The sequence below is a fragment of the Furipterus horrens genome, unplaced genomic scaffold, assembly GCF_987537825.1.
Source record: "Furipterus horrens unplaced genomic scaffold, mFurHor1.1.pri manual_scaffold_11, whole genome shotgun sequence".
Taxonomy (NCBI): domain Eukaryota; kingdom Metazoa; phylum Chordata; class Mammalia; order Chiroptera; family Furipteridae; genus Furipterus; species Furipterus horrens.
In genome coordinates this window covers 1,853,976-1,878,236 of record NW_028327181.1, presented here as the reverse complement: position 1 = coordinate 1,878,236, position 24,261 = coordinate 1,853,976, and the positions used below count along the sequence as shown (strand labels likewise).

General features: G+C 55.7%; 1 protein-coding gene, 2 long non-coding RNA genes and 5 other non-coding genes across 8 annotated transcripts; 1 reads left to right on the top strand and 7 right to left on the bottom strand.

The window, feature by feature from the left end:
- Positions 1 to 248: 248 nt before the first annotated feature.
- Positions 249 to 5,568, bottom strand: LOC149996719 (uncharacterized). The gene is made up of 3 exons (XR_016513919.1): positions 5,509 to 5,568; positions 724 to 830; positions 249 to 642 (listed from the first exon to the last, which is right to left on the bottom strand). It is a non-coding gene; the product is annotated as an uncharacterized LOC149996719 (long non-coding RNA).
- Positions 5,569 to 7,917: 2,349 nt separating this feature from the next.
- On the bottom strand, positions 7,918 to 10,540 carry UBC (ubiquitin C). Its single transcript, XM_090290520.1, has 2 exons — positions 10,471 to 10,540; positions 7,918 to 9,130 (listed from the first exon to the last, which is right to left on the bottom strand). Exon 2 carries the CDS (start codon positions 9,125 to 9,127, stop codon positions 7,982 to 7,984), a length of 1,146 nt encoding a protein of 381 aa, XP_090146646.1. The 5' UTR covers positions 9,128 to 9,130; positions 10,471 to 10,540; the 3' UTR covers positions 7,918 to 7,981.
- A 5,603-nt stretch (positions 10,541 to 16,143) lies between these two features.
- TRNAA-UGC (transfer RNA alanine (anticodon UGC)) lies at positions 16,144 to 16,215 on the bottom strand. Its single transcript has one exon. It is a non-coding gene; the product is annotated as a tRNA-Ala (tRNA).
- Positions 16,216 to 21,105: 4,890 nt separating this feature from the next.
- On the bottom strand, positions 21,106 to 21,177 carry TRNAD-GUC (transfer RNA aspartic acid (anticodon GUC)). The gene has a single exon. It is a non-coding gene; the product is annotated as a tRNA-Asp (tRNA).
- A 20-nt stretch (positions 21,178 to 21,197) lies between these two features.
- Positions 21,198 to 22,845, bottom strand: LOC149996714 (uncharacterized). The gene is made up of 3 exons (XR_016514031.1): positions 22,692 to 22,845; positions 22,394 to 22,546; positions 21,198 to 21,803 (listed from the first exon to the last, which is right to left on the bottom strand). It is a non-coding gene; the product is annotated as an uncharacterized LOC149996714 (long non-coding RNA).
- On the bottom strand, positions 21,924 to 21,996 carry TRNAF-GAA (transfer RNA phenylalanine (anticodon GAA)). The gene has a single exon. It is a non-coding gene; the product is annotated as a tRNA-Phe (tRNA).
- Positions 22,846 to 23,790: 945 nt separating the features above from the next.
- Positions 23,791 to 23,862, bottom strand: TRNAD-GUC (transfer RNA aspartic acid (anticodon GUC)). The gene has a single exon. It is a non-coding gene; the product is annotated as a tRNA-Asp (tRNA).
- Positions 23,863 to 24,090: 228 nt separating this feature from the next.
- Positions 24,091 to 24,162, top strand: TRNAA-UGC (transfer RNA alanine (anticodon UGC)). The gene has a single exon. It is a non-coding gene; the product is annotated as a tRNA-Ala (tRNA).
- Positions 24,163 to 24,261: the final 99 nt, after the last annotated feature.

Sequence of the window (24,261 nt, the reverse complement as noted above, 5' to 3'; positions counted from 1 at the left end):
TTAAAAAAAAAAAAACTGTTCGAGGGCATAGTGGGGATACATGGGGATGTACACCCAGGAACTCTATAAGGTTATCTGCCAACGTCACCCTAATAAATTCAATAAAAGAGCAAAAAGAACACTGTTCAAAAACACACAAGTTCTCTAAAAAGGAGAAAGCCCCCTATGTCAGGGTTTGAGTTAAGCTGCTATAACAAAGAAACTCCAAAATACAGTGGCTCTAACAAATTATAAATATATTTCTCTTACATTTTGAGGGAAATCAGGGTCTTTAAATTTTTTATTTTCCTGGACCTAACAGTCCAGAGGTGGCTAGTGGCCCAGGACAGGTAGGGGATTCAGCTCCACACAGTCATTCCGGGACCCAGCCTCCTGCTGTCTTGACACTCCAGCACCCACCCAGGGTCTGGTCGGTCTCACCAGCCCCTTGTCCACATCCCAGCTCAGAGGGAGCAGAAAAGGGAGAGGCGTGGACAAGCAGCTCCCTTGTTAACAGTGTGGCCTAGGCGGAGGCTCCTCACCTCCATTTCTATGCTGTGGGCCAGAACCCAGCCTGGAGGGCCCACCGAGCTCCACGGCAGCCTGGAGACATCATCTCTAACGGGGTGGCCCTATGCCTGCTGGAACTTTGGGAGCTCTAAACTGAAAAGAAAAGGGATTGAGTAGTAACCGGGGAACACCCAGAATCTGCCCCGACGCCCCCACCCCAAGCCTCCCTCTCACCAGGGCTGACAGTCCGTGGGCACCGATTTGAGACTGAAAAAGAGTCTTAGGAGGAGGCAGCAGTTTTGTTTTCTTCCGGTTGCCACCTTCCACATTATTTGTAATTTCTGCAAAATAAAGAACAGAAATTAGAGTTTTGCCCAGCAAAGGACTAACGAGAGGAACTGAGTTCCTAATCGAAACAGAACATGAGTGCACAGTCCTGCAGAACAGCAGCTCGGGGCCCGGTCAGAGAAGGTGCTTTCTCCTTCCAGGGGTCATCTTTCGTAACAAAGGGTCACGCAGATGGACCTGTTGAGTTAGAGTTTTAAAAGTCAAAAAAGAAAGAAAAGAAGAAATCATCCTTCAAGGCAAGACCAGGCCCCCATAAACCTGAGCTGGAGTTTAATGAGTCTTAGTTTGGCAAGATGAGGAAGTCCGGGAGATCTGGTGCCCAACAATCACGTGCCCTTAATGCTGCTGAACTGCGCACTTCGAAATGCCTAAGACAGGGCATTTGATGTTATGTGTTTTTAACCACTTCTTAAAAAAAACAAAAAGCAAAACCCAAACGTGGACCCAGATCCTCTTGCCCTTGAATGTGGGGCTGCCTCCTGTTCTGTGGCCCCCCGGGTCTCAGCTGGCTCACTGTCCGCCTCCCAGAGCGAGCGGAGAGGGAAGAGGATTGGAAGACAACCGGGCTCTTTTGGGCAACACGACCTTGCAGGTGCACCTGTAGCTCCACCTGCTTCTGAGGCACAGAATGAGCGGTCCGGGATGGGAACGCCCACGGGAGCGACGCAGCGTCCACCTGGCTCTGGGGGCATGCTCGCCCTCGGAACCCAGCCGCCGCGCTAGGGGGACCCCCAGGCTATGGGAAGGGGCTGTGTGTCGTGTTCTGGCAACAGTGTCCGCCGAGGGCCCAGCCACAGCCAGCTCCAGCTTCCCGACGTGGGAGTGAGGGAGCCTCCTTGATTCCCCAGCCCTGTCTGACCCCAAACCCACGAAGGACCCAAAACCTGCCTTGCTGAGCCCAGTCACCCCCAGACCCATGCGCGGTAAAGATAATAATTGCGTTGTCATCCCCACTACGAATGGAGTGACGCAGTGAGCAGCAGTAGGCAACCAAACGGTACCGTCCAGTTTTTAAAATCACATCTATATTGGGTACGCTTAAGATCATTAAGGCCTCTTCGCTGCTTTTAAAGTCCTTTCAAGATTTGCATAAAAGCTGAAAACAGTTCTAGGCCCTGGCCGGGTCGCTCAGTTGGTTAGAGCGTCGTCCTGATACGCCAAGGTTGCAGGTTCGATCCCCGGTCAGGGCACGTACCAGCAGCAGCCAGTGAGCGCATCAGCAAGTGGAGCAACAAACCTCCTCTCTCCCTAAAATCAATCCATAAAAATTTTTAAAAAAGCAATTTTAGATCATCGGTTTGTGCCCACGTACCCTAAGGAGCCCCTTTCAGAACACCTTCCTGATGGAGGAATATTTCCAATAGTCGTGAAACGACAGAGGATAATAAAATGAACAGCATGGACTGAGCGTCCAGCTCTAACAAACCTCGTTACGATGACAGCTTTGCTTCTGCTCGTTGCTTTTTAATACTTAACATTTTTTTCCCTTGCAGTAAAATAAAAAGCAGGGACGTTCACCGCCTTACCCGCGGGTAAGCAAACTGTCCAGGAGTGTTTCTCGCGTTCACATTGTTGCGCAACAGCTCCGCAGGGCTCCTGCGTCCTGCAGAAGTGAAACTCCGTCCCCACTGCACAACAATCCCCGACCCCGCCTTCCCCGGGCCTGGCAGCCCCACTGCTCCTCCTGGCTCTGTGAGTCTGACGGCTTTACACACCTCACGTAAGTGGACTCACGCAGCATGTACGTCTTGGCGACGGCGTAGTTCTTTCCCCGAACTGAGGGCCGTAGCACAAAGGAACCGTTTCGCCCTGGGCGGGTCAGGGGCGTTCAGGCCGCTCACAGTGTTGTGCAACCACCGTCTCTAGTTCCAGAACAGCTTTGTCCCCCCAGAATGAAACCCTGTGCCCATTAACGCTGCTGCCCACTCCAGTCCCAGGCCCTGGCCACCACCAACTTGCTTTCCGTCTCGATAGATTCCTGGACATTTCACATCAATGGAATCATGCAACACGTGGCCTCTTGCGTCCCTGCTTGTTTCTAAGAAGTATTACAGACACACGTGGAGACTGAACTATACCCCTACCCAATCCATTCCTTCTATCCCCAGAAATACTACAGAATTATTTGAAATGAAGAAGGAAAGTAATAAGACTCAGCATTGCAGAAGAACTGTCTCCCCAAGATAGAAGGAAATTATTCTGACTCATTTCCCCTTTGTTTTCCCAAATGTTTACGGAGCACCTGCTCCTGTCCGGCTGTGTCCTGGGCATGAGGCCACAGCAATGGAAGGCAGAGCCCTCCCTGCTTTGGAAGAGCAGCGGGAGGCAGACAGAAAGTAAACGCTGATGAGTAAACAGCACAAGGTGCTAGCTGGTGACAAAACAGGGCGGTGGGGTCAGGAGTGACCCAATGGCCACTTTCGGTCAGGAAGCCAGGGGAGGCCCGACGGTTCAACTAAGCCCGGAATGGCAGGGGAGCCTGTCACTCAAAGACTAGGGTGTCAGTGCAGGCAGAGGAAACAGAAGGCGCAGACATCAGGAGGTTTGCACGCACTTGAGATTAGTTACAGGAACAGCAGCAAGGGTCCCACAGAAGGAGAAGTCCCAGAAGTCTCTCTGACACAGACCCGGACTGTGGGCTTGGGCGGAAGTAGGAGATGAGGTGAGGATGGGCAGGACCTGATCCTACAGGGTCTCGCGGGCTGAGCGAGGACGTTGACTTTCATCTGCTTGCACAGAGCAGAAGCCATTGGGGGCTTTACACGGGGAGGGGCAGGAATCAGGTGACAGTGTTCAGGGAATCCCTGGGGGCTTTGCAGAGGGTGGAGGGGTTTCAGATATGAGCTGAAAGCCTTTTAAATCGAGTTTGCTCATCAGCACCAGGAAGGAAGGAGGAGAAGCCAGTCTGGTAGGTACAAAGAGTTAGCAACCAACCCAGCAGTTCTGCTCTTAGACAGACACCCGAGAGGACTGCACACAGGCACGCACACACACATGTACAGAAACAGCAGCTCTATTCACAACGGTGAACACACACACGACACAGATTCACCGTTTGGGAAACAGCCCAGGGGTCCACCACCAGACGAAAGATAAAGCAAATGTGCTCCATCCTCACAATGGGACGCGGCTCAGCCGAGAACAGGAACGAAGCCCTGACACCGGCTCCAAGGTGGACGACGGTGAGAACATGACGTTGCGTGAGCGATGCCAGACACAAGGCCACATGTTGTGTGACCCAATTAATACGAAATGTCCACAGTGGGCAAACCCATAGAGACAGAAAGATTAGCGGCTGCCAAGGGGTGGGAGACATGGGGACTGGGGAGTGGCTGATTAATGGGTCTGGGGCCTCCTTCAGGGACAATGACAACGTCCCGGAACTAGACAGAGGTGGAGGTCGCACAACGCTGTGAATGTGCCCAATGCCCCTGAATAGCACACTTTACCATAGTCAAAATGGAGACGTTTCTGCTACATGAATCGTACCCCATATATAAAAAAGAAAGGCTACCACTCAGGTGGGGGACGCTAACAGTGGTGTGGCCGTGTGTGGGGGCAGGGCATATATGGGACTTCTGTACCTTCCCCTCAACTTTTCTGTGAACCAAACACTGCTCTAAAAACTGCAGTCTAGCCCTGGCTGGTGTGGCTCAGTGGACTGAGCGCCAACCTGCGAGGCCCGGGTTGCAGGCCAGGTCCCGTTGTGGGCCTGGGAGAGGCACCCACACGTGGATGTTTCTCTCCCTCTCTTTCTCCCTCCCTTCCCCTCTCTAAAAAATAAGTAAAATCCTTTTTTTTTAAAGGGAGAGAAGGGTGAAATGGAGGAAGGGCGGAACAGATGGGAGGAGGGAGGGAGGAAGGAGAGGCTGTCCCTGCTCCCCTTTCTGTGACCCTCACGCCCCCTGGTGGCTGGCGAAGCCTTTGGGTGGCCTTGGAGGGGCTGGGGTGCCAAGATGCTCTGTGTCCAGCTGAGATAATACGGGGTTCGAGACATGGGGTCTCCGCCTGGTTGTCTAACCACTCACCAGCCCCCCCACCCCGGAGCGTGGCGGAGGACCTGTGCTCCGGGTCGCTCACTGGTGCTCTATCTTGGACTTGTCACTGTGCATGTAGCTCTTAAACTGCTTTCCAAGCACACGGCTCGGTGGCATCACGTGCACTGTTGGGCAGCCATCGCCACCACGGCTCCAGAACTTTCACATCTTCCCAACCAAACTGTCCCCGTGGAACACCGAGTCCCCGGTACTCCCGCCGCCCTACGTTCTCTGTGACTTCGACTCCCCTACAAAGCACGTATCAGTGGGGTCATGCAGTCTGTGTCCTGTGTGAGGACGTTCACTCAGCAGGACATCCTCAAGGTTCCGCCACGACAGCCTGCATCAGGGCTGCCTTTCTGTGGCTGACTCGTGGCCCGCTGTGGGGAGAGGCCACATTTTGTTTACCCATCTGTCTATCAAGGGGGGGATTTCCATCTTTCGGCTACTGGAATGGCGCCGCTGTGAGCGTGCTGTGCCACAATCGTCAATGCCACACAGGTCGGCCAAGTCACCAGCCCTGTGCGTCCGCTCCTGTCAGCCTGCCCCTGCCCAGGAGGGCCAAGCTGTACCTGATCACTAAGTGTCCTGTGAGGCACATCCTTTCATTTTCTGGAAGAGGGGACACGCTCACCTTTCATCAGAGCCTCGGGCACTCTGTCCAGTGTGCCTTCCCCTCCGCAGCCACCAGAGCTGATTAATAATTAGCAGGGGACAGCTCCCCGCAGAGACGGATGAGGCAACCAGCATCGACAAGAGACGCCTTGCTGGAGGTCAAAGTCCCCTGGTGACAGACTAAAAGCTTCGAGAGATGTTTTTCACGTTGAAAGTGATTTTGTCAAGTGAAATGAGGCCCATACTGTGCTAAAAAGTTAAGTTTCCCCGAATTAAAACTATTATCAGCTGCCATTATTCACCTAGCAGATGAGCAGACAGAAGTCTGAGAGGCCCGCGTGCTGGCGAGGGTGCAGGGAGACAGGTTTGTTGACCAATGTTGGGCAGAAGTGTAAATCTGGGTCACCTCTTTGGAGAGGGATTCGTCTAAGCCTTTCTCAATTTAAAATGCATGTGCCCTTTGACCTAGCAAGTTTATCTTTCAGATATACATGTACACATGGGCAAAGATCTGTGGACATAAGTAATCTTGCCCTGGCCAGGTAGCTCAGTTGGTTAGAGGACCACCCCCTATGTGCCAAGGTTATGGGTTCGATTCCCAGTCAGGGCACCTACAAGAAGCAACCATTGACGCACCAATGAGTAAAACAACAAATCGATGTTTTCCCTTTCTCTCTCTCCCCTTCTCTAAAATCCATTTTTAAAACCTTATGAATGGTTGATTTCTGGAATTTTCCATTCAATACTTTTGGGCCAAGGTTGACTGCTGGTCCCTGAAATCACAGAGCAAAACTGCAGGTCAGGGGGGAAACATGCACCCCTGAGACGACCCCTGGCGTGCACATCGCCTCCACCCGCGGTGACCCTGCTGGCCGGCGTGACCCGTAGGCTGCTGTGGGCTGGAGATGAGTTCCAAGGCCGGCTCATAGAAGACACTGCGCCTTCCCCCTTGAGGCGGCCTGTATCACCCACGCAGGGAGGAAGTGTGGACGAGAGTGCTTGCCTCTCACAGGTTCCCAACTGCGGGCCAGGCCTGCAACCCAGGCACATTCTGACCAGGGACCAGACTGGTTTGCAGGACACCCCCCAACCCACTGAGCCACACCAGTACGGGCTGCATCCGGTTTCTAACGTCCGTCTCATTTGCGGTTACCAGTCCCTCTCACTTGACAGGAGCGCCGCAGTGCAAGGAGACAAATGTTCAGCGAGCTCACTTGAGCCTCCCCACTCCTGCAACACCCACAGCTCTAGAGGCGAATGCTCCAGTGCGCCAACCCCAATCCTCACAGCTCTGGGGAACGCAGCCTTCGCCCGTCTTGGGACGGACCAGCCCCATGGTTCCCCACCACCGAATCTCTTGTACTCAAACTCCTGAAGGACTGAGCACTAGGAACTCTGCAGTAATGCCCATCCTGCAGCAAGCATTCAAGTGACTGACACTTTACTCCGTTATGGTCATTCATTCTTAATGGGCATTAAAATTACACAACTCCCAGCCAACTGCTGGACATGGCTGCAGGTCCACTAACATTGCAGGCACTTAAGCAGACTTAAAATTTGTGGATTTCACAAATGGCATTTCCTAGTTATCACCCCTAAAAACTAGGACTTAGATCTGTTGACTTCAACCATTTTACCAATTAGCGAACACAATTTCTTCTACATCATGTGACAGTGATGCCCTAAACTTGCATGGAAGGCAGCAGAGAAGGGGCTGGTGCAAACGATCTCCAAGCCCTTTAACAGGTCTGATTTCCAGGTGCCTACTCTTAAGCCAGTTCCCCTGCAATTTCCTCCTTGGTCCTGGCTGTGACACAGGGAATTTCTTACCAACATCATAATTGGGTAAATGCCACTATTATAAACTTCTGCAAATGAAGAGGAAGGAGCAATAGCTTCTTTGCCCATGACCAAGACACTTTCAAGTGTATTTCAATCAGCTTTCATTTTCCCAATAACCACTAGTATAACACCCAAATAGCCTTAATACAAATCATCCCTCTTAAATAGAGCTGATTTTCTATACAACTATAATTTTAGAAAGCTATTACCTAAAAGTTTAGTCTCTTGTATGTTCCCTAAAACCACTCCCTTAAAAAAAAAAAAAAAAAAGTCTCCTTGCTGGTATTCCAGAAACTTTTCCCACTCCTGGGTACCTCATACCAAGCCCAAACTCAGTATTTTTAAAGTCTGTTTACTAATAAATCTACGTTGATCTGTACATATGGAAAATCCTAACTGGAAACTCAGATTTGTTTAAAAATTTCTTCTTGCCCACTCAAGGCAGTTCTAAATTTAGGCCACCTTATACTAGCATTTCTTACCTGTGACCACAATCATGTTACTTAAAACTTCCATCCCTCCAACCTCACCCCTAAAAAGAACCTTTCTTAACACTTGTAAGGGGTGGAGGGGAAAAAACACACCATTTGGGAATGCAACAACTTTATTGAAAGTGCAATTAACTGCGTTGAAAGCTTGAAAGGGGAAACTTAGAACCCTCCCCTCAAGCGCAGGACCAGGTGCAGGGTGGACTCTTTCTGGATGTTGTAGTCGGACAGGGTGCGACCATCTTCCAGCTGCTTCCCGGCAAAGATCAGCCTCTGCTGGTCAGGGGGGATGCCCTCCTTGTCTTGGATCTTGGCCTTGACATTCTCGATGGTGTCACTGGGCTCGACCTCTAGGGTGATGGTCTTGCCAGTCAAGGTCTTCACGAAGATCTGCATCCCACCTCTGAGGCGCAGGACCAGGTGCAGGGTGGACTCCTTCTGGATGTTGTAGTCGGACAGGGTGCGCCCATCTTCCAGCTGCTTCCCGGCAAAGATCAGCCTCTGCTGGTCAGGGGGGATGCCCTCCTTGTCTTGGATCTTGGCCTTGACATTCTCGATGGTGTCACTGGGCTCGACCTCTAGGGTGATGGTCTTGCCGGTCAAGGTCTTCACGAAGATCTGCATCCCACCTCTGAGGCGCAGGACCAGGTGCAGGGTGGACTCTTTCTGGATGTTGTAGTCGGACAGGGTGCGCCCATCTTCCAGCTGCTTCCCGGCAAAGATCAGCCTCTGCTGGTCAGGGGGGATGCCCTCCTTGTCTTGGATCTTGGCCTTGACATTCTCGATGGTGTCACTGGGCTCGACCTCTAGGGTGATGGTCTTGCCGGTCAAGGTCTTCACGAAGATCTGCATCCCACCTCTGAGGCGCAGGACCAGGTGCAGGGTGGACTCCTTCTGGATGTTGTAGTCGGACAGGGTGCGCCCATCTTCCAGCTGCTTCCCGGCAAAGATCAGCCTCTGCTGGTCAGGGGGGATGCCCTCCTTGTCTTGGATCTTGGCCTTGACATTCTCGATGGTGTCACTGGGCTCGACCTCTAGGGTGATGGTCTTGCCAGTCAAGGTCTTCACGAAGATCTGCATCCCACCTCTGAGGCGCAGGACCAGGTGCAGGGTGGACTCCTTCTGGATGTTGTAGTCGGACAGGGTGCGCCCATCTTCCAGCTGCTTCCCGGCAAAGATCAGCCTCTGCTGGTCAGGGGGGATGCCCTCCTTGTCTTGGATCTTGGCCTTGACATTCTCGATGGTGTCACTGGGCTCGACCTCTAGAGTGATGGTCTTGCCAGTCAAGGTCTTCACAAAGATCTGCATTGTCTGTTAGAAAAGATGAAACAAACCCAACAGTTCAACAATCAAGTCACATGTCAACACATTCCTAGTGCTAGAAATGAAGTCACTTTAGGCACCCCGATTCCTGTGGCTCAGTGGATTGAGCGTTGGCCTGCGAGCCAAGTGTCGCTGGTTCGATTCCCAGTCAGGGCGCATGACTCGGTTGCACGTCAGGTCCCCAGTTGGGGGCGCGAGTGAGAGGCAGCCACACAGTGATGTTCCCCCCCCCTTTCTCCTTTCCCCTCTCTAAAAATAAACAAGTTTTTTTTTTTTTAAGTCACTAGGCCGTGGCGGGTGCGGCTCCGAGAGCAGAGGTCAGACCTGATCCCCGGTCAGGGCCGAGGCCCGGGCTGCAGGGGGCGCTCGGAGGCGACCGACAGCTGTTTCCTTCCGCGTCTCACGTTTCTCCGCCTCCCCCTCCCCCCGTCTAAAAACGAAACGTTTTTTTAAAAATGTCCGTCTCCATCGGAATAATAAGACGACAACGTGCCCACCACACAGCGCACGTACAGGTCTACGCCCCTGAGAGCTACTTGGTGCTGCCAACCAACGTCACCCCAAGTCACTTAAGAGCAAAACCAGCAGAAACCCCGGCAGCCCGGCTGGGGCGGCTCAGTGCGCTCAGTGCCGCCGGGGCCACTCCCAGCGCCGGGCGCGCGCGAGGCCGCCCCCCCCCCCCCGCTCTAAAAATAAACTCCTGAAGGAAAACCCGGACTTGCCCCCAGCGCCTCAGGAGGAGAAACCGCCACCTCGACCCGGTCAGAGCCCCAGCGTCGGGCGCTCCCGACCAAGGGCGGGGAGACGGGACCAGGGAACCGCGGGCGCCTCCCTGCCGCGCCGCCGACCCCGCACCCCGTGACCGCGCGCGCGCCGGCGGGCGGCCCCACCCTCGCCTGCGCCCCACGCAACGGTGACGTCACGGGCGGCCCGGCGCGCGCCCCTCACGGCGCCGACAAACCGACATTCCGGGCCGGTGAGGCCGCCGCACACCTCCCGTTACTCCCCCGACACCGCCCGGCGCAGGCCTCCGACCGCGCTCGCCCGCCGCCAAGGCCGTGGAGCCCCCCCCCCGATGTTTCTCCGCCCCCCGCAGCCCCCCGCGTCCTCTGGCCTCTCAGGCCGCCGCCCGGCAGGCCGCGGCGGAGCGGGACCGGAACCCGCCGCCATCTTGCGGCCGCCCTCCCCCCACCCGGGGCCTCCCGGCTCCCGGGAGCCGAGCGACTACAAGCCGCGGCTGCCCTTCGCCCGCGGCAGACCACACTGCCTCCCGCGCCCCCGAAGCAGCGGGCCCCGCAGCCCCCGGCCCGCGCCCCGCCCCGCCTCACCAAGCGACGGTGGTACAGACGCGCACAGAGCAACCGCGAGCGATCCCGGCCGGCGAGCGATTGGCCGCGCCCTGTCCGGCGCCGGCTTATATAGCGGCCGGCCGCGCCGCGCCCGCAGATCCCTCCGCGGAAACGCCGAGAAGGGACTACTTTCCCGGCGCCTCCGCGGTCGGGGGAGACCGCCAGTCAGCCCCTCACCGTTCTGTAAATGCTCCCGCCCCGAAACGTTCTCCTGCGGAAGCGGGAATTCCGGGCCAAATCTCACGGCGAGTGGGCCGCTCTCTCGCGTGGCCGGGGGTCTCCACGCGGGGCGGAGGGATCAGCGCGGCCGCTGCGCGCTGCGGCTGCCGACGTGGCCGGCGCTCGACTCGGGGGGCGGGGCGGGCGCGGGGGTGGGGGCGGGGCGGGCGCGGGGGTGGGGGCGGGGCGGGCGCGAAAACCCGGCGCGGAGTCCGCGGGCGCCGGCGGCGGGCGGGGGGGACGCGCGGCGCGACCTCACGGCCCCGAGGCCCCCTCCCCGCAGCCCCAACGGCCCCCTCCGTTCTCGGGGCGCAGCGCCGGCGGGCAGGGCTCAGGGCCGGAGCCTCGCGCACAGAGACGCGGTCGAGCTCCCGTCAAGGGCGCCCGCCTGCCCCGCGCGACACGGAGGGGTCTTTACTGTGGGGTCACATCTAAGATGATGCTGTGTTTGTGTCCCTAAACGTCCCTTTACCCGGAGGTCCGTGTCGAGGGCCCCACCTCCAGCCCCGGAGCCTCGGCCGTGCCCATCCCCCTCCGCGCGGGCACCGGGACAAGGCGGGTGACTCGGCAGATCTCGGCGCGGGGCCCTGGCGGGCGGGGGTCCCTCAGCAAACGAGCGACACATCAGTGTCCCTGGGAGACGCGCTGCTGGCGAGTCCGTGCTGAGTTTTGAAAAGAAAGGGGCCGACGGGACCCGCAGGCTGACAGGCCGGGAACCTTCTAGACTGTCCCCCCCCCCCCCCGCGGGGTCGGCGCGGCCCGCCTCGGGGTGCCGCCGGCGGGGCTCGGAGTGGACGTGTCGCCGGACTCAGAGATCGAACGCACTTAAGCCTGAGGGGGCTTTTTGGTTTTGTTTCTTAAGAGCGAAATGGCACCTATTTCAGCCTGAGGTTTTGAAAGACACTGGTTGACTCTTGAGTCTTTTTTAATGTGTGTAACGTCTCAAACGTGAATTTTAACTCGACAGGCGAACTCCATGCGGGCGACAACGCAAACAGGGCACCAGCCCGAGGCCTGTCGCTCCGTGTCACGGCCTCGGCGTGCAAACATCGGCGCGTGGGCCCTTCGTTACGAGGTTTCTGCGTGTCCCGGGAACGGCCCTCCTCGCGCCCCGAGCCTCCCGGAAGCCCCTGTGCCTTCTGGACTCTTCTAGAAAAATCCCGTTTCTAAACCCTGGGAAGGGAGGGGGTGTTTCCGTCTCCGCCCGGCTAAGACGTTTCCAGAAAAACGAAAAAGCCCAAGAGGACACCCAGCACGTGACCGCCCTCGGGCCCGTCCCCACGGGGTCCGGACACGCGCCGTGGCGGAAAGGCCGCGGCCCCTAGTGTGTGGGTCCCCCCGAAACAGAGCCGTTGCCCCGGGTAACTGCGGCACGGCCGTGTGCGCACCGCGTCTGAGCTGTTTGCGTGGGGCTCGCCCTCTGCTGGGTCCGCGTTCTCCCCAGAGCGCCAGAGTCGCTGGGAAGATACCGCCCACCCAGCGCCGTGTCCCACGTCGGCGGGTAGGCCCCGGCGGCTCCCCCACGGGTCTCGGGGACGATCGTTTCTTCCTGCGCTTCCGGAAGGAGGTGTCGGACGGACAGAACGCGGGGACCCTTCGCAAGGGCCTCCCTCCCCGAGTTTCGGGAGGAGGCTTTCAGAGGGACACAGAGCTGAGCCTCCTGGTGGGGTGACCCGGCCGAGCCGCAGACGCCGCCCCGTTTGCTTCGGCCGCCGGTCCGCGGGGAGCCTTGTGACCCCTGGCGTTTACGGGCTGAGTCACGGGCCGCCAGGCCGCCGGTTTCAGTCCAAAGGCACGGAGCACACCCGGCCCTAGCTTCGGGGAGCGCGGGGCGGAGGGGGAAGGGGTCGGGCTCGGAGCGGGGGGCGGGGGGGGGAGCCGTGTGCCCCGCGTTACCACCGAAGAGAGGACTGCACGCGTGTGAGCCCGGGAGAAGAGACACTGTGAAACACCCCTGCGTTCCCCGAACCTTAAGCCCGACCTTGTGTTTTGTTCCAGTCGATAGACATAAGCATTTGTCCAAGGGCACCGGGGTAAGAAGAGAAAATGCCCTCCCCAAAGGGGCGTTGTTGCCGGTGATTTCGGTTCAGGCCAGGTAAAAGCAAAAGCAGGTTTAGGGAGGCTCTGCAGAAGGCAAGGACAGTGCGGAGGGCCTCGGGTTCTGCACCCCGAATGTGAGGCTTAGGGGCGATCTGTTCCTTGGGAACACAGAAGGTGCTGGGGTTAACCAATCAGGGTGTAGGTTGGCTCGCTGGGGTCCTGGGTAGCGTCAGAAAGCAAGGCATTCTGGGATTGTGCAAGACTTATTATGGGATGCAGGAAGGGACCTTCCCAAGCAAGTGTTGAGTTTGTCTCTAGGGTTTGTGGCTTGGCTTTAGATCTGAAAAACAATCTTAAAAGAAGCCAGGGTAATTCCTGGACCGTTGATTTATAGCTATTTATTCCTACTGCCAGTTCTGGCAGGACTTGACTCAATGGAGCAATTTTGGGGAACATTTTATTCTGCCTGTTTCAGGGTGGCTGATGTTTCTCTAGAACAGAGGTTCTCAACCAGGCGTGATGTGGCCCCTGGGTGGACATCTGGCAGTGTCTGGAGATACTAGTTTAGTTGTCGCAACTGGGTGGGAGGAGGGGTGGCATGAAGTCTGGTGCTATTGGCAGCTGGTGGTAGAGGCCAGGGATGCTGCTAAACACCCTAAAAGAGGACGGCCCCCCACCACACAATTACCTGGCCCCAAATGTCAGTAACGCCGAGGCTCAGAAACCCTGGGCTACAGAGGATTCTTGTTGCCATTGTGGCAACTGCTTTTCTACTTGCTGAGACGGGTTCCCGAAGTCTCAGTGTCCCACTGGGTCTCAGGAATCAGGTGTCAGGTCATGCTCCTAACCCTACAATTCCCTGACCTAGAATGCAATGTGCTAGAAGGTGCCAGAAGCAGGATGAGTCATCGGATCCATTTTCAGTCCCTTCCTCCCAGACCGGTTTTTTGCAGGCGCCCCAGCAGAAATTGCTTCAGCGCTGCCACCAATGGAAGAGTGACAGAGGCCCAGCAACACGGCGGGATTGGCGGGCAGACGGAGCACGTGATGTGCTGAGCTCACAAAGGGCCTGGTGTTGGGGCTGGGGGTGGGGGCGCTGTGAGGCCGAGGCTGGGCGGGTTCCCATTTGTCTGCTCCCCCCCTCCCCCCGCCCCCCCGCAGAGGATCTGCTTCCCCTGAAGGTCAACCTCGTGTGGGACTGAACCCAGGTGGGGAGAATGTCCGAGAACACAATGACCGGCCACGTTTTCCCCTGGGGAGCTGGCGCGGAAAGGGCCGCCTTGCTTTGTCATCGGTTACATAACCTTCAAAGGTAGTCAAGGGCACCTGCAGCCTCTCGGCTTCGGGGAAAAACAGCGCCGCAGCCCGAGGGACTCTGTGCTTTTCCTGTTTACAGTGTGTGTTGGCATCGCCAGGCGGAACACAAACTGCCCCAGCTTCAAAACAACCCATTTCACCCCCTAACTTATTCGGGCTTTAAAAAAAAAATTGTGGCAAAAATGTACAAAACGAACTTGACCATCTTAACCGTTTTTAACTGCCCAGCTCAGGAGCGCTAAGTGTACTGTAGGGGGGGAAAGATCCTTGGCCTTTCTGATTTCTTAGAGACCCTTGGGATGGCAGAGGACCCTTGGGATGGCAGAGGAGCGAGAGGGGAAAACACCCGGAAGTGTATCAACACGTCCTGCTTCATGCACCCTTGGGAGCGACCCTGGGGGAAATGAGTAACTCAACGCGGTGGCTTTAGATTTTAGGCTTAAATACCATGGGGAAAGGGGGAGAGGGACATAGGCCTCTTAGGAGAGAGTCAATAATTTTTAGGAAAGACAAATGGGAGAACAGAATAGATGGGGGATAGGACAGTCAGTGGCAAAGCGTGGTGTCCACTCTAGTCTCCCTCCTGTGACAGAATCAGACTTCCCTGGGTGGTGAGACGCAGGAGGGTGTGGGTCCGTGGCCACCCAGCTCCCTTGGCAGGATCTGTCCTTAGGCACGTAAGGGAAGTCGATGAAAGACTCTCCCTGCATTTGCTGTTTTCCAAGCGCCTTCAGCTCAAAATAATACCAAAGCCGGCTGTTTGGGGGCGGCGTCTTCTGCCACCCGTCACGGGTCACCTTGCTCTGCCGCCGCCACTGCCACACGACACAGCTCCAGAACTGTTCCCATCTTGCAAAACGGAAACTCTCCGCCCATTAATTAAACAAGTCTCTGCCGGCCCATCTTCCCAGCCCTCCGCCGCAGCCTCCATTGTACTTTGTCTCTAGGAATTTGACGACTCCAGGTAGCTCATAGAATGGGCTTTGTTTTAAACATAAAATACAATGTCATTGTTAAAAAAATTTTTTTCTTGAAGATTCACAACAGCTTTTCTGGGAAGCTCGCTTTCCCAACACAAGCCTCATATGTCCTTTTCCTTATGGTATTTTTTCCTTGTCATTGTGCTATTAGAAATAACTATAAGACACAAGTAAAACAGAAGCATATCATTAGTGTTGCGTTAGGCCTCATATTTTAGAAGTAACTTCAGCTTTTTCTTTCTGTGAAGTAACCTTCACAGAAGCTCAGCTTGTGACAAACAGGAACTGTGCGCGATGCTCCACCTCCCAGCTGGTGAGTCACTCCAGGAAGTTCAGTTCCGTCTGGAAAATGAAGGCTTTGCCAAGAGCCTCTCCAGACCTAAGATGAGGTGTTTTTGTGATTTAAAACATGAGGGGGAGTCAAATGAGACAAGACCCATGGGTGAGGATCCGTTATTACTGCAGATAAAGACCTGAACCCACGGGGTGCACCAGGGCCCCTTCTTTCAATAAAATATAGCTTTTATTTTCAGTGATAAAATACAGTGTACAGATGTCAGCAGTACGGGCCCGTCTTCCTCCCTCCCTTTCCTCCTTTCCTCCTTTCTCGGCCTGTTGCTGATGAAGCTGGGAACGGACCCCACCTGCTGGGAATGCTGGAGGCTGGTTTCCTTTTGGGTGGCTCCCCCTGGAAAGGGTCGTTCTGCAGCAGGAAGGGCGGGCAGGCACAGGCTTGAAACCTTGGACTTACACACTCGGCCTCCGACGGGGGGCGGGGCAGGAGGCGGCGCCCCTCCAGGCTTTTCCCTGAAACCCCAGTGCCGGGAACCGGGCAGTAACGCCCCAAGTGGATCATTCTGCTCAGCTTGCTGTGGTTTCAGTCATCACGTCTGGTTTGGGCTCCTGGACGTTTTCCTGCAAACTTCCCCATTTGCCTCTTCTAGCAAAAGTGCATTGGGAACGTCAAAGGCTTCGGGAAGAGCAGATCATGCCTATTGCTGAAATCCCACCTCCGTGTAGTGACCAGAGGGGCTGCACCTGTTATAATTGCATTCACGGTGCTTTAATGATGAAGAACAAGAACATAAAAACACCGTGGAGATGCCGGGGATCGAACCCGGGGCCTCATACATGCAAAGCATGCGCTCTACCACTGAGCTACATCCCCTGCTCTAGCTCTCTTGTTTTTTGAAATTCTCTGCTAGACTCTAATCTTAAAATTGCTTTTTTTCTAAATAAACTTCGCGTATTTAAATGGGTATTAAGGTTTAGAAAAAGCAAACCAAAATAAATCATTTGTTTTTCCCAGATAGGCCTGTTTTTTTATTAATAGATTATTTTTTAATTTATTTTTTTATTGTTAGTTGTCCCAATTTCCCCACTGCCTGTCACTGCCACGTCCCTCCCCACCCCCAGCTCCCACAGTCAGTCCCCACGCAGTTGTCCTTCTCCAGGGGTCATTTATCCACGTCCCTTGGTCAAATAGGCCTGCTGTTTATAACCTTGCAACGAATACTCCTGGCTAATACTGGCACCGAGGAACGAAAGGGAAGCTGACCTATTCTTTTTTTGTTTTAATTGTTTTTCTGTGACAGTTGTCCCCCCCGCCCCCATTGCTTCTGTTTCTTGTTTTTGGTGGAGGTTCCGGAGTGAATTTTTTTAAATGACGTTTATTGAGGTAGCGCTGGTTAATGACATTATATAAACTTCAGGTGTGCGACCTTGGAGCACGGCTCACCGCCGGCGGTGGTCCCCTTCCGCGCCGGACGGCTGACCCGTCCCCACCGGTAACCGCCAACTGTTGGGAACAGACCTAGTCCCGAGTGTCGCTTCTCACAAACAGAAGAAGGGAAGGAAAATGGAAGACTTTCTGTCCAATAAAGAAGGGCGTTGCCCGATTGCCCCTCTACCCAGAAATCTCTGGTTTCCTGTCTTTTAAAGCCATTCCTACCTTTAGTGACCTTAAGGTCTGCACATCTGCTGGAGGATTATTTTTTCCGCCCGAAGGAACTTTTCTAAATGTGAAGATAAGCAGACGAGCCCTGACTGGTGTGCTCAGTGGGTTGAGCACTGGCCTGTGAACCAAAAGGTCTCCAATCGCAGGCCAGGCCCCCAGCTGGGGGCGCGGGAGAGGCAACCACACATTTATGTTTCTCTCCCTCTCTTTCTCCCCTCTTTTCTCTCTGAAAACAAATAAATAAAAATAAAGTTTTTAAATAAGCAAACTAAAAAGAAATTGATCCCACTCCTAGAATCATGGCTTAAACTCCGGGGAAGGAATCTGTAATAGCGCAGTGAAAGGAGCCCCCCGTTGGCTGACAACGAGCCTGTCTCCCTTCCGGGGTGCTTATGCATGCAGCACACCAGGGGACAGAAGTCACAATGTGTGGTGTCTTTCTGGTCATCAAGGTGCCACTCGGAGAAGAAATGGGTAAGGGGCAAGGAGAGGGCAGAAAACTGCAGCTACCCCTCCTCTCAGGAGTGCTTGAGATTTTCCGGGCAGGAAATAGTCACTTACTATGATGGGGAGAACACCCCCGAGATTATCTGGCCTCCTTGGTCCCCGGTCAGCTCCCTCACAGCCTGCTGGTGCCTGAAATGTCACAGCGGAAGGCCTCCACGAGCAGCCGCGATGATTCTATGGCCGCTCCTCTCGGGGCCTCCTCTGTGAAACGGAGGCCTTCCCGGCACCGACTTCCCAGGGCGGTCGTGCCCACTGAACAAATGACGCAGAGAAGGGCCCGGACGATGCCTGGTGCAAGGTCCGGGCTCTGAGACAGGGTTATCATCATCAATGCTGTTGTTGCATGAATGTGAGTGCAGGGCTGGGCGTCCCATATCCCCCCAGGTGTGAACTGCGGCTTTGCTGGCAGCGCTCAGGTGAAACGGCAGAACGAGAGGGCGTGGGGTCAGGTGCGGGAGGGGGCTCCTGTGTAAGCCATCCCCAGGCCTCAGGCCTCCAGCTCAGGGGGGCAGCCAAGAGAGACCTTGCCCAGAACAGAAGGATACTGCCATAGACGGCTGTACTTTTGACATGGCTTGGGGGAGCTGAGGGGGTTGTATTCCTTCAGCAGGTGCCCCTGCTTGCTCTCCTGCCAGATCATTGTGCTCGAAACAAACTCAATTATGGTTCCTCCTGCATAAAACACTCAGTCTGCCCTTTAAGGTTCTCTGTGATCTGGCCTCTGCTGATCCTCCCTCCTCCTCTCCTTCCTCCTCAGGGCACCCCAGCCACACCTGCTTCCCTGCTATTCCTCAGGCACATCAGCTTCCTCAGCACCGCAGGGCCTTTGCACCTGCCACTCCCGCTGTCTGAAGCCATTCCCCAGATCTCACGGTTTCCTCTTCCTTATTGTCCAGGTCTTCAGAAAGGCCTTCCTTCCTGGCACCTCTCCCAAGGGGCCTGTGACTCTCACACATTCCCGATCGCTCCCCTCTGATGTGTTTTGTTTTTCTTCGTAGCATTCGTCACGCTTGAAGCCTGTTTGTCTGTGCCGCTCCCTAGCTGGTTAGCTCAAGAGGGCAAGGTCTTGTCTGTCTTGTTTCTTGCTGTAGCCCAAGTGCCTACAACAGCACCTGGCACATAATAAGTACTCAGTAAATATTTGTGGGATGAATGTGGAAAAATAAACAAAGAAATGAAAGAATAAGAGACTGAGAAGGATGAGACCTATATCCAGGAAGCTGAGTCTGCAACTGAGTTAAGACTGGAAAACCTTCCAGTTTATTTATTTTTTATTTGTTTATTCTTTAGAGAGTAAAGTTTCTATTCACGCTCCAAGAAAGGAGAGGGGTATGGTGTGGAGAGAGACACCAGCACTGAGGGGTAGAGGCTTTGAGTTTTTATTGGATTATAATTGGACTAAGAAAGGGGTGGGGGTTGCTGTTGTGTGTCCCAGTGTTGTCCTCTGTGGCTGGAGGGAGCATTAGTCACATTCTGCTCTTGCTTTCCAGTAACGTCCAGTCCTGGGAACAAAAGCTCAGAAGGGTAAAATGGCAGACATGCTTAAGGAAGTCACAGGCCTGCTCGGCAAAGGGTGCCCCAATAGCAAATGGCACATTGACTTTGTCCTTTTATTCCCTCCTCTGTTTTTATTTATTTACTTGTTTCTTTTTAGAGAGATGGGAAGGGAGGGAGAGAGGGAGAGAAGCATCAATGTGTGGGGACCTGGCCTGCAACCCAGGCACGTGCCCTGCCTGGGAATCGAACTGGTGGCCTTTCTGTTTGTAGCGCTCAATCCACTGAGCCACACCAGCCAGGGCGCAAGCTTCTTCTAGAAGGACTTTGGTTTCATCAGGCGCCAGGGCGGAAAAGCGACTTGAGTTTAAAATGCCACTTTTTTCTCCGCACTGAGAGGCAGGCTCAATTTTTCCCAGGATTTAGCAGCTCCCGGCTCTCCTGGAGGAGAATATAGAGTGGGGTGAGATTTTATTCCTCTTTGGGCCCTTGTTTTTACTTACCGTGGGCACAGTGGAGTCAAACCTAATTCCAAACAGGAGTGAACGCAGGACTTGGGGAGAGGCAGCTAAGGAACAGCGTGACCCCTGCTGGGACTGGAGGGCTGCTAAGCTGGAAAACAAATGGGGGCGGCGGCGGGGCAGAGTGAGGCAGATTTGGACAAAGAGACAGCGTCAGGAGAAAGAGGCCTGGAATCCTCGCTGGAGGTTAAGGTCTTGTCTCATCTTCTCGAGAATGAAACCTAAGGAAGGGATTGGGACGGTGACAGCGAAGGCCGCGTTGAAGGGTAGTATCACAGTTAAGAGATCCGTTCATGGGCCAGGCTTCCTGGTCCCCCAGTTTGTGTTGGGGCCAGACCATATCGCAACAGCACATCAAGCGCTTTGGCCCGACTGAGGTCAGTAAGGCCCGGAACCTTCAAGGTACAGCCCAGTGGGGAGTCCCTGGGCAGGGTTGATTATTGCCCATTTTAAAAAGAAAGGAGATGTCAGGGACGAGACCACACAAGGCCGGGGAGGGCGGGTTTGAAAAGGGTGTCCCCAACTCAACGACCTAGAGGTCTGCGACCAGATCTGAGCTCCTGGAGCCCAAGAGCAGACCCAGACGAGGTTCTGCCTCAGAGCCAGGTGTCCCTGGGCCCTGAGCACAGATGGAACAGCAGTGAGACAGCTGGAGGCGGCCCTCCCAGCTGAAATCCTGTGAAAGTGATAGACCCAGTACCGGGGTTCACGACGAGAGGAGGGGATAGCTACCACTTTTGGAAGGATGTTTCATCCTGAGATTCCGAGAGGCTCGTGGACCGCGGGCCGTGAAGACGGGTGAAGAGGAGGCTCCCACAGGATCCGGAGAGACCGGAGAAGGATTAGAACCCTCTCTCCAAACCTCAGAGACAGGGTTGGGGGGGGTCAGCCCGAGCTGAGCTTCCGCTGCCCACTGCTCCCCTTGTCGCAAGTCTCAGGAGGCCGGTGGAGAGGGAGAACTAGAGACCGTCCCCATGCGGGCCACCAACATGTTAGGGAGGTCGGTGCCGCAGGCCATGAAAGAATCACAAAGAGAAGGAAGTGCAGAGAGTAGTTTTTATTGGCCCTCCAAGAAATGGGAGGGCCGTGCTGTGCAGGGGTGCAGCAGCAGCAGCCTTTCAGTTCAGGGTCCCCCTAACCGCCTGTCTCAAATCTGGACACACTTTCTGAGGGCCAGCTCTCAGCCCCAGCGAGACGGAGAGATGGAATGTTTGGAGAGAGTAAGCGATTTTTGGCCTTAGAAGTTGATAGTTTTGTGCCGGGAAACCAGTAAATAAAGCAAACACTTTACAGTAGCGCTGTGGGCCTGCGGGAAATGGGAGAAAGTGTTTTCTACCTTGCAGCCATGTGACACTGGGAAGCTAAAACATATGGGTGGGACTAAGCAGTCATAGACAGTCCCCCAACAAATGTCGCTGGCCTGTCAGGTCTACTCTTCCAGAAAAAAGAAACGTCCATGAAAGTCAAAGAATTCGATTTGTACAAAATGGAATTAAAAGAAGAAGAAAAAAGAATTGGATCTATTCAAGAGATGAAATACAGAGAAACGACAGAAAAAAAAAAAATAAAAGTGCAACGCCTCCCCGTCGGGGAATCGAACCCCGGTCTCCCGCGTGACAGGCGGGGATACTCACCACTATACTAACGAGGACGAGCTCTGCGAAGGCCCCTCCGAATTCATCCATATGGAAACCGGGCTCTCCTGGCCCCCAGCGGGCCTTGGGGGCTCAGGGCCGGGGCGGCCGGCGTCGCTGCGGCGCGGAGCGACCTGCTGGGATCTATGGAGGCGCTGAAGCCCTAGAAAGGAAGAGACGCGCAAGGGGAGAAAAGGCGCCACTTCCAGCCCCCGCGGGCCCCGAGGGGGGGCGGGTGTAGCTCAGTGGTAGAGCGCATGCTTTGCATGTATGAAGCCGCGGGTTCAACCCCCGGCATCTCCACCTCTCGGCCCTGCGGAAGTCTCTCTGAGAGCCTCCGTTTTCAGGTATTTAAGCCATGAACAGAGCCCGAAGATGCACCCGATTTATCTTTTCCTACAATACTAAGTAAAGAACGAGAAGTCCCACTTCATTCCATTTTGAAGGGGCCGTTTCCCGCTCGGTTCTTGATTTAGCGGCGAGCGTTCAGAGAGCAGACGTTAATAAACAGAAATCAAAAATTAACGAGCAAACAACAAACATGTAACAGATTAATCAAATACCAGAAATAGAGTCAAGGAAACACTTGCCCTTGATGGATTTCCGCAGATGGGGCGCAGCTCCCGGTCGATACCGCTCTGAGCTTTTTTAAAGAAAGAAAGAAAAACCCTTTTACTACTTGGGGGAAAAAAATCACCTCCTCCATTTACTTATTTACACACCCCCCCGGCCGCCGCGGCTTGGAAAAAAAAAAAAGGAGAGCTGCCGAAACCCGGGATCGAACCAGGGACCTTTAGATCTTCAGTCTAACGCTCTCCCAACTGAGCTATTTCGGCGGCTGTTAGCGTCACCCCCTCGTTCACTCCTACTTTGCTTACCGGCCCTGAGTCATCCGCCCGAAGATCGGGGCCCGGGGACTAAGATCAACCGGCACCCGCTCCTGCCAGGCTCGCCCCGCACCTGCGTGCGATGCCCCTTCGCGCCCTTCAAGGCCACCGCCTCCGAGAAGCTTTCCCTGATCACGACTTGCAACACGACCCCAGCCCCTGACTGTTTATTGTTAGCTTAGGGATGGTTTTCCTTGTCCACTCTCTGTCCCCGTAGCTAGGACGACAAACGCAGAAGCAAGGAAGCCATCTGTCGGCGTCACTGCCGTATTCCTCCGGGCCTGGGACAGTGCTTAACAAATACCTGTTGAATTAATAAACGGACGAACGAATGGATGAATCCTACCTGGCTCAGAGCTCCGCCTTCTCAAGCACAAGCGTGGCAGGGACGCGGACCATTCCGAGGCCCACGGATGACGCCCGGGCCTGAACGCGGCTCTCCTTGGGACAGTGAGCGCCTCCCGTCCGGCCTCCAAGCACGGCCATCACACCTGCCCAGCTTCAGGGCACGAGGAAACCCACGCGTCGGCACCCAGGCGCGGCGCTCCCTGCCCCCCTTCCCTTTGGGGAACGGGTGATGGGGGGGGGGGAATGCTCCACGGTGTGAAGTCTTGGCACGAGTGTTTGCCCAGCACCTGGCTCACCCACAAATAAGCCGTAGTGATGGCATGAAATACGGGGGTGCGGCAGTGGGAGAAGTGGGGAGCTGAGAAGACCTGTAGGAGGAGGAGCCAGCGGTGTGGAGACCCCAGGAAAGGCTCTCAGACAGAAGGGGCGGCTGATGCAAAGGAAGGGACCGAGAGCCAGCGGGGAAGAGGGGCAGGGGGCGGGGGGCGGGGGCGGGGCGAGGAGGTGCGGCCGGACCGACCGCGTGCAGAGGCCCGATCTCGCCGGCCTCGAAGGCGGAGGGTTTGCATTTTCTTCTGATAGCATGTGGGAAGTGTGACCGTTTGCGACAGAGTTCGTCTGGGGGTGTCGTCCGCGCCTCGTCTCCCGCCCTGCGACCAGCCAGCCATCCCCGGGGAGGGGAGGCGTGCCCGCTGAGCGCCTTCCGAGGATGTCCCCTTGCAGGCGAGGGGAGTGCGCGGGAAGCACCCCCCTGCATTCGCGGCCCTGCAAGTGCCTTCAGCTCAGCGAAACGCGCGCACCGCAGGCGCGCGTCCTGAACTCCGTCGGGCGCGGAGCGAGCGGGGTCCGCCGGGGACCCCCTACTGCCGCTCCTGATGAACGCCCGGTGGTTCTTCGAGAACGATTAAGCGTGTCATTGCGCTGCAAATGGAATCAGAAAGAGCGGAAGGAAACACAGGGAAGCGAGAGTGGCAAGAAAACGGGGACGGGAACACGAGGAAAAGAGAGGAGGGAGGGAGGGATAACATGGCACCGCCCGGGGAGAAGAGAACGTCACGTCGCGGAGCCACCTCCCCGCGTCCTGAGGCCCGGAGGTGACCGGTGTCCGGAGCGCGTGGACTGTGCTTTACGCGACTCGGGCAAGTGACACCGGCCGGTGTTGCCGCCTCTGTCCGAAGCCGCCTCCCCGCAGGGCGCGGACGGATGCGGCTCGGCCCACGACAAAAGCTCTACACAGTCGCCCCCCGTCCAGCGCCCCGCCTCCTTCGCTCAGTGCACCCTGGGGGGCGGGGGTGGTGTTCCGGAAGCGCCGTAATTTCCACGTTTGCAGGCACAGCTGCGAGGTGCCCGTCCTCGCGTGAATGTTTCACGAAGCATTTAAAACAAACGCGCACTCTCCCCGTCGGGGAATCGAACCCCGGTCTCCCGCGTGACAGGCGGGGATACTCACCACTATACTAACGAGGACGAGCTCTGCCCGGCCTCCTCCACGTCGGTCCCTATAGATGCTGCGTCCTCTTCCTGTCGCACCTGCCTGCCCCAGACCCGGCCTTTGCGGCTGTCGCGCCCGATCCGTGGGCCCTGACGGGGCGCGGAAAGACCTGCTCGAACCCATGAGGACGCCGAGCATTTGGAATTTGTGCAAGCGGAGAAAAGCTGTGACTTTCTGCCCTCCTCCCCCCACCACCGAGGGCAGGGGATGTAGCTCAGTGGTAGAGCGCATGCTTTGCATGTATGAGGCCCCGGGTTCAATCCCCGGCATCTCCACCTTTTGCCCGCGGAACCGGCTGTGACTCGGCAGGAACCCAGCAGGAACGAGGACGCAGGTGCTGCGCGTCAGCGGACCTGAGCGGGAAGCTCCCTGGA

Excerpts from the sequence above, each read along its gene's own strand:
- UBC (XM_090290520.1), bottom strand. The coding sequence starts at position 9,127 with ATGCAGATCTTTGTGAAGACCTTGACTGGCAAGACCATCACTCTAGAG.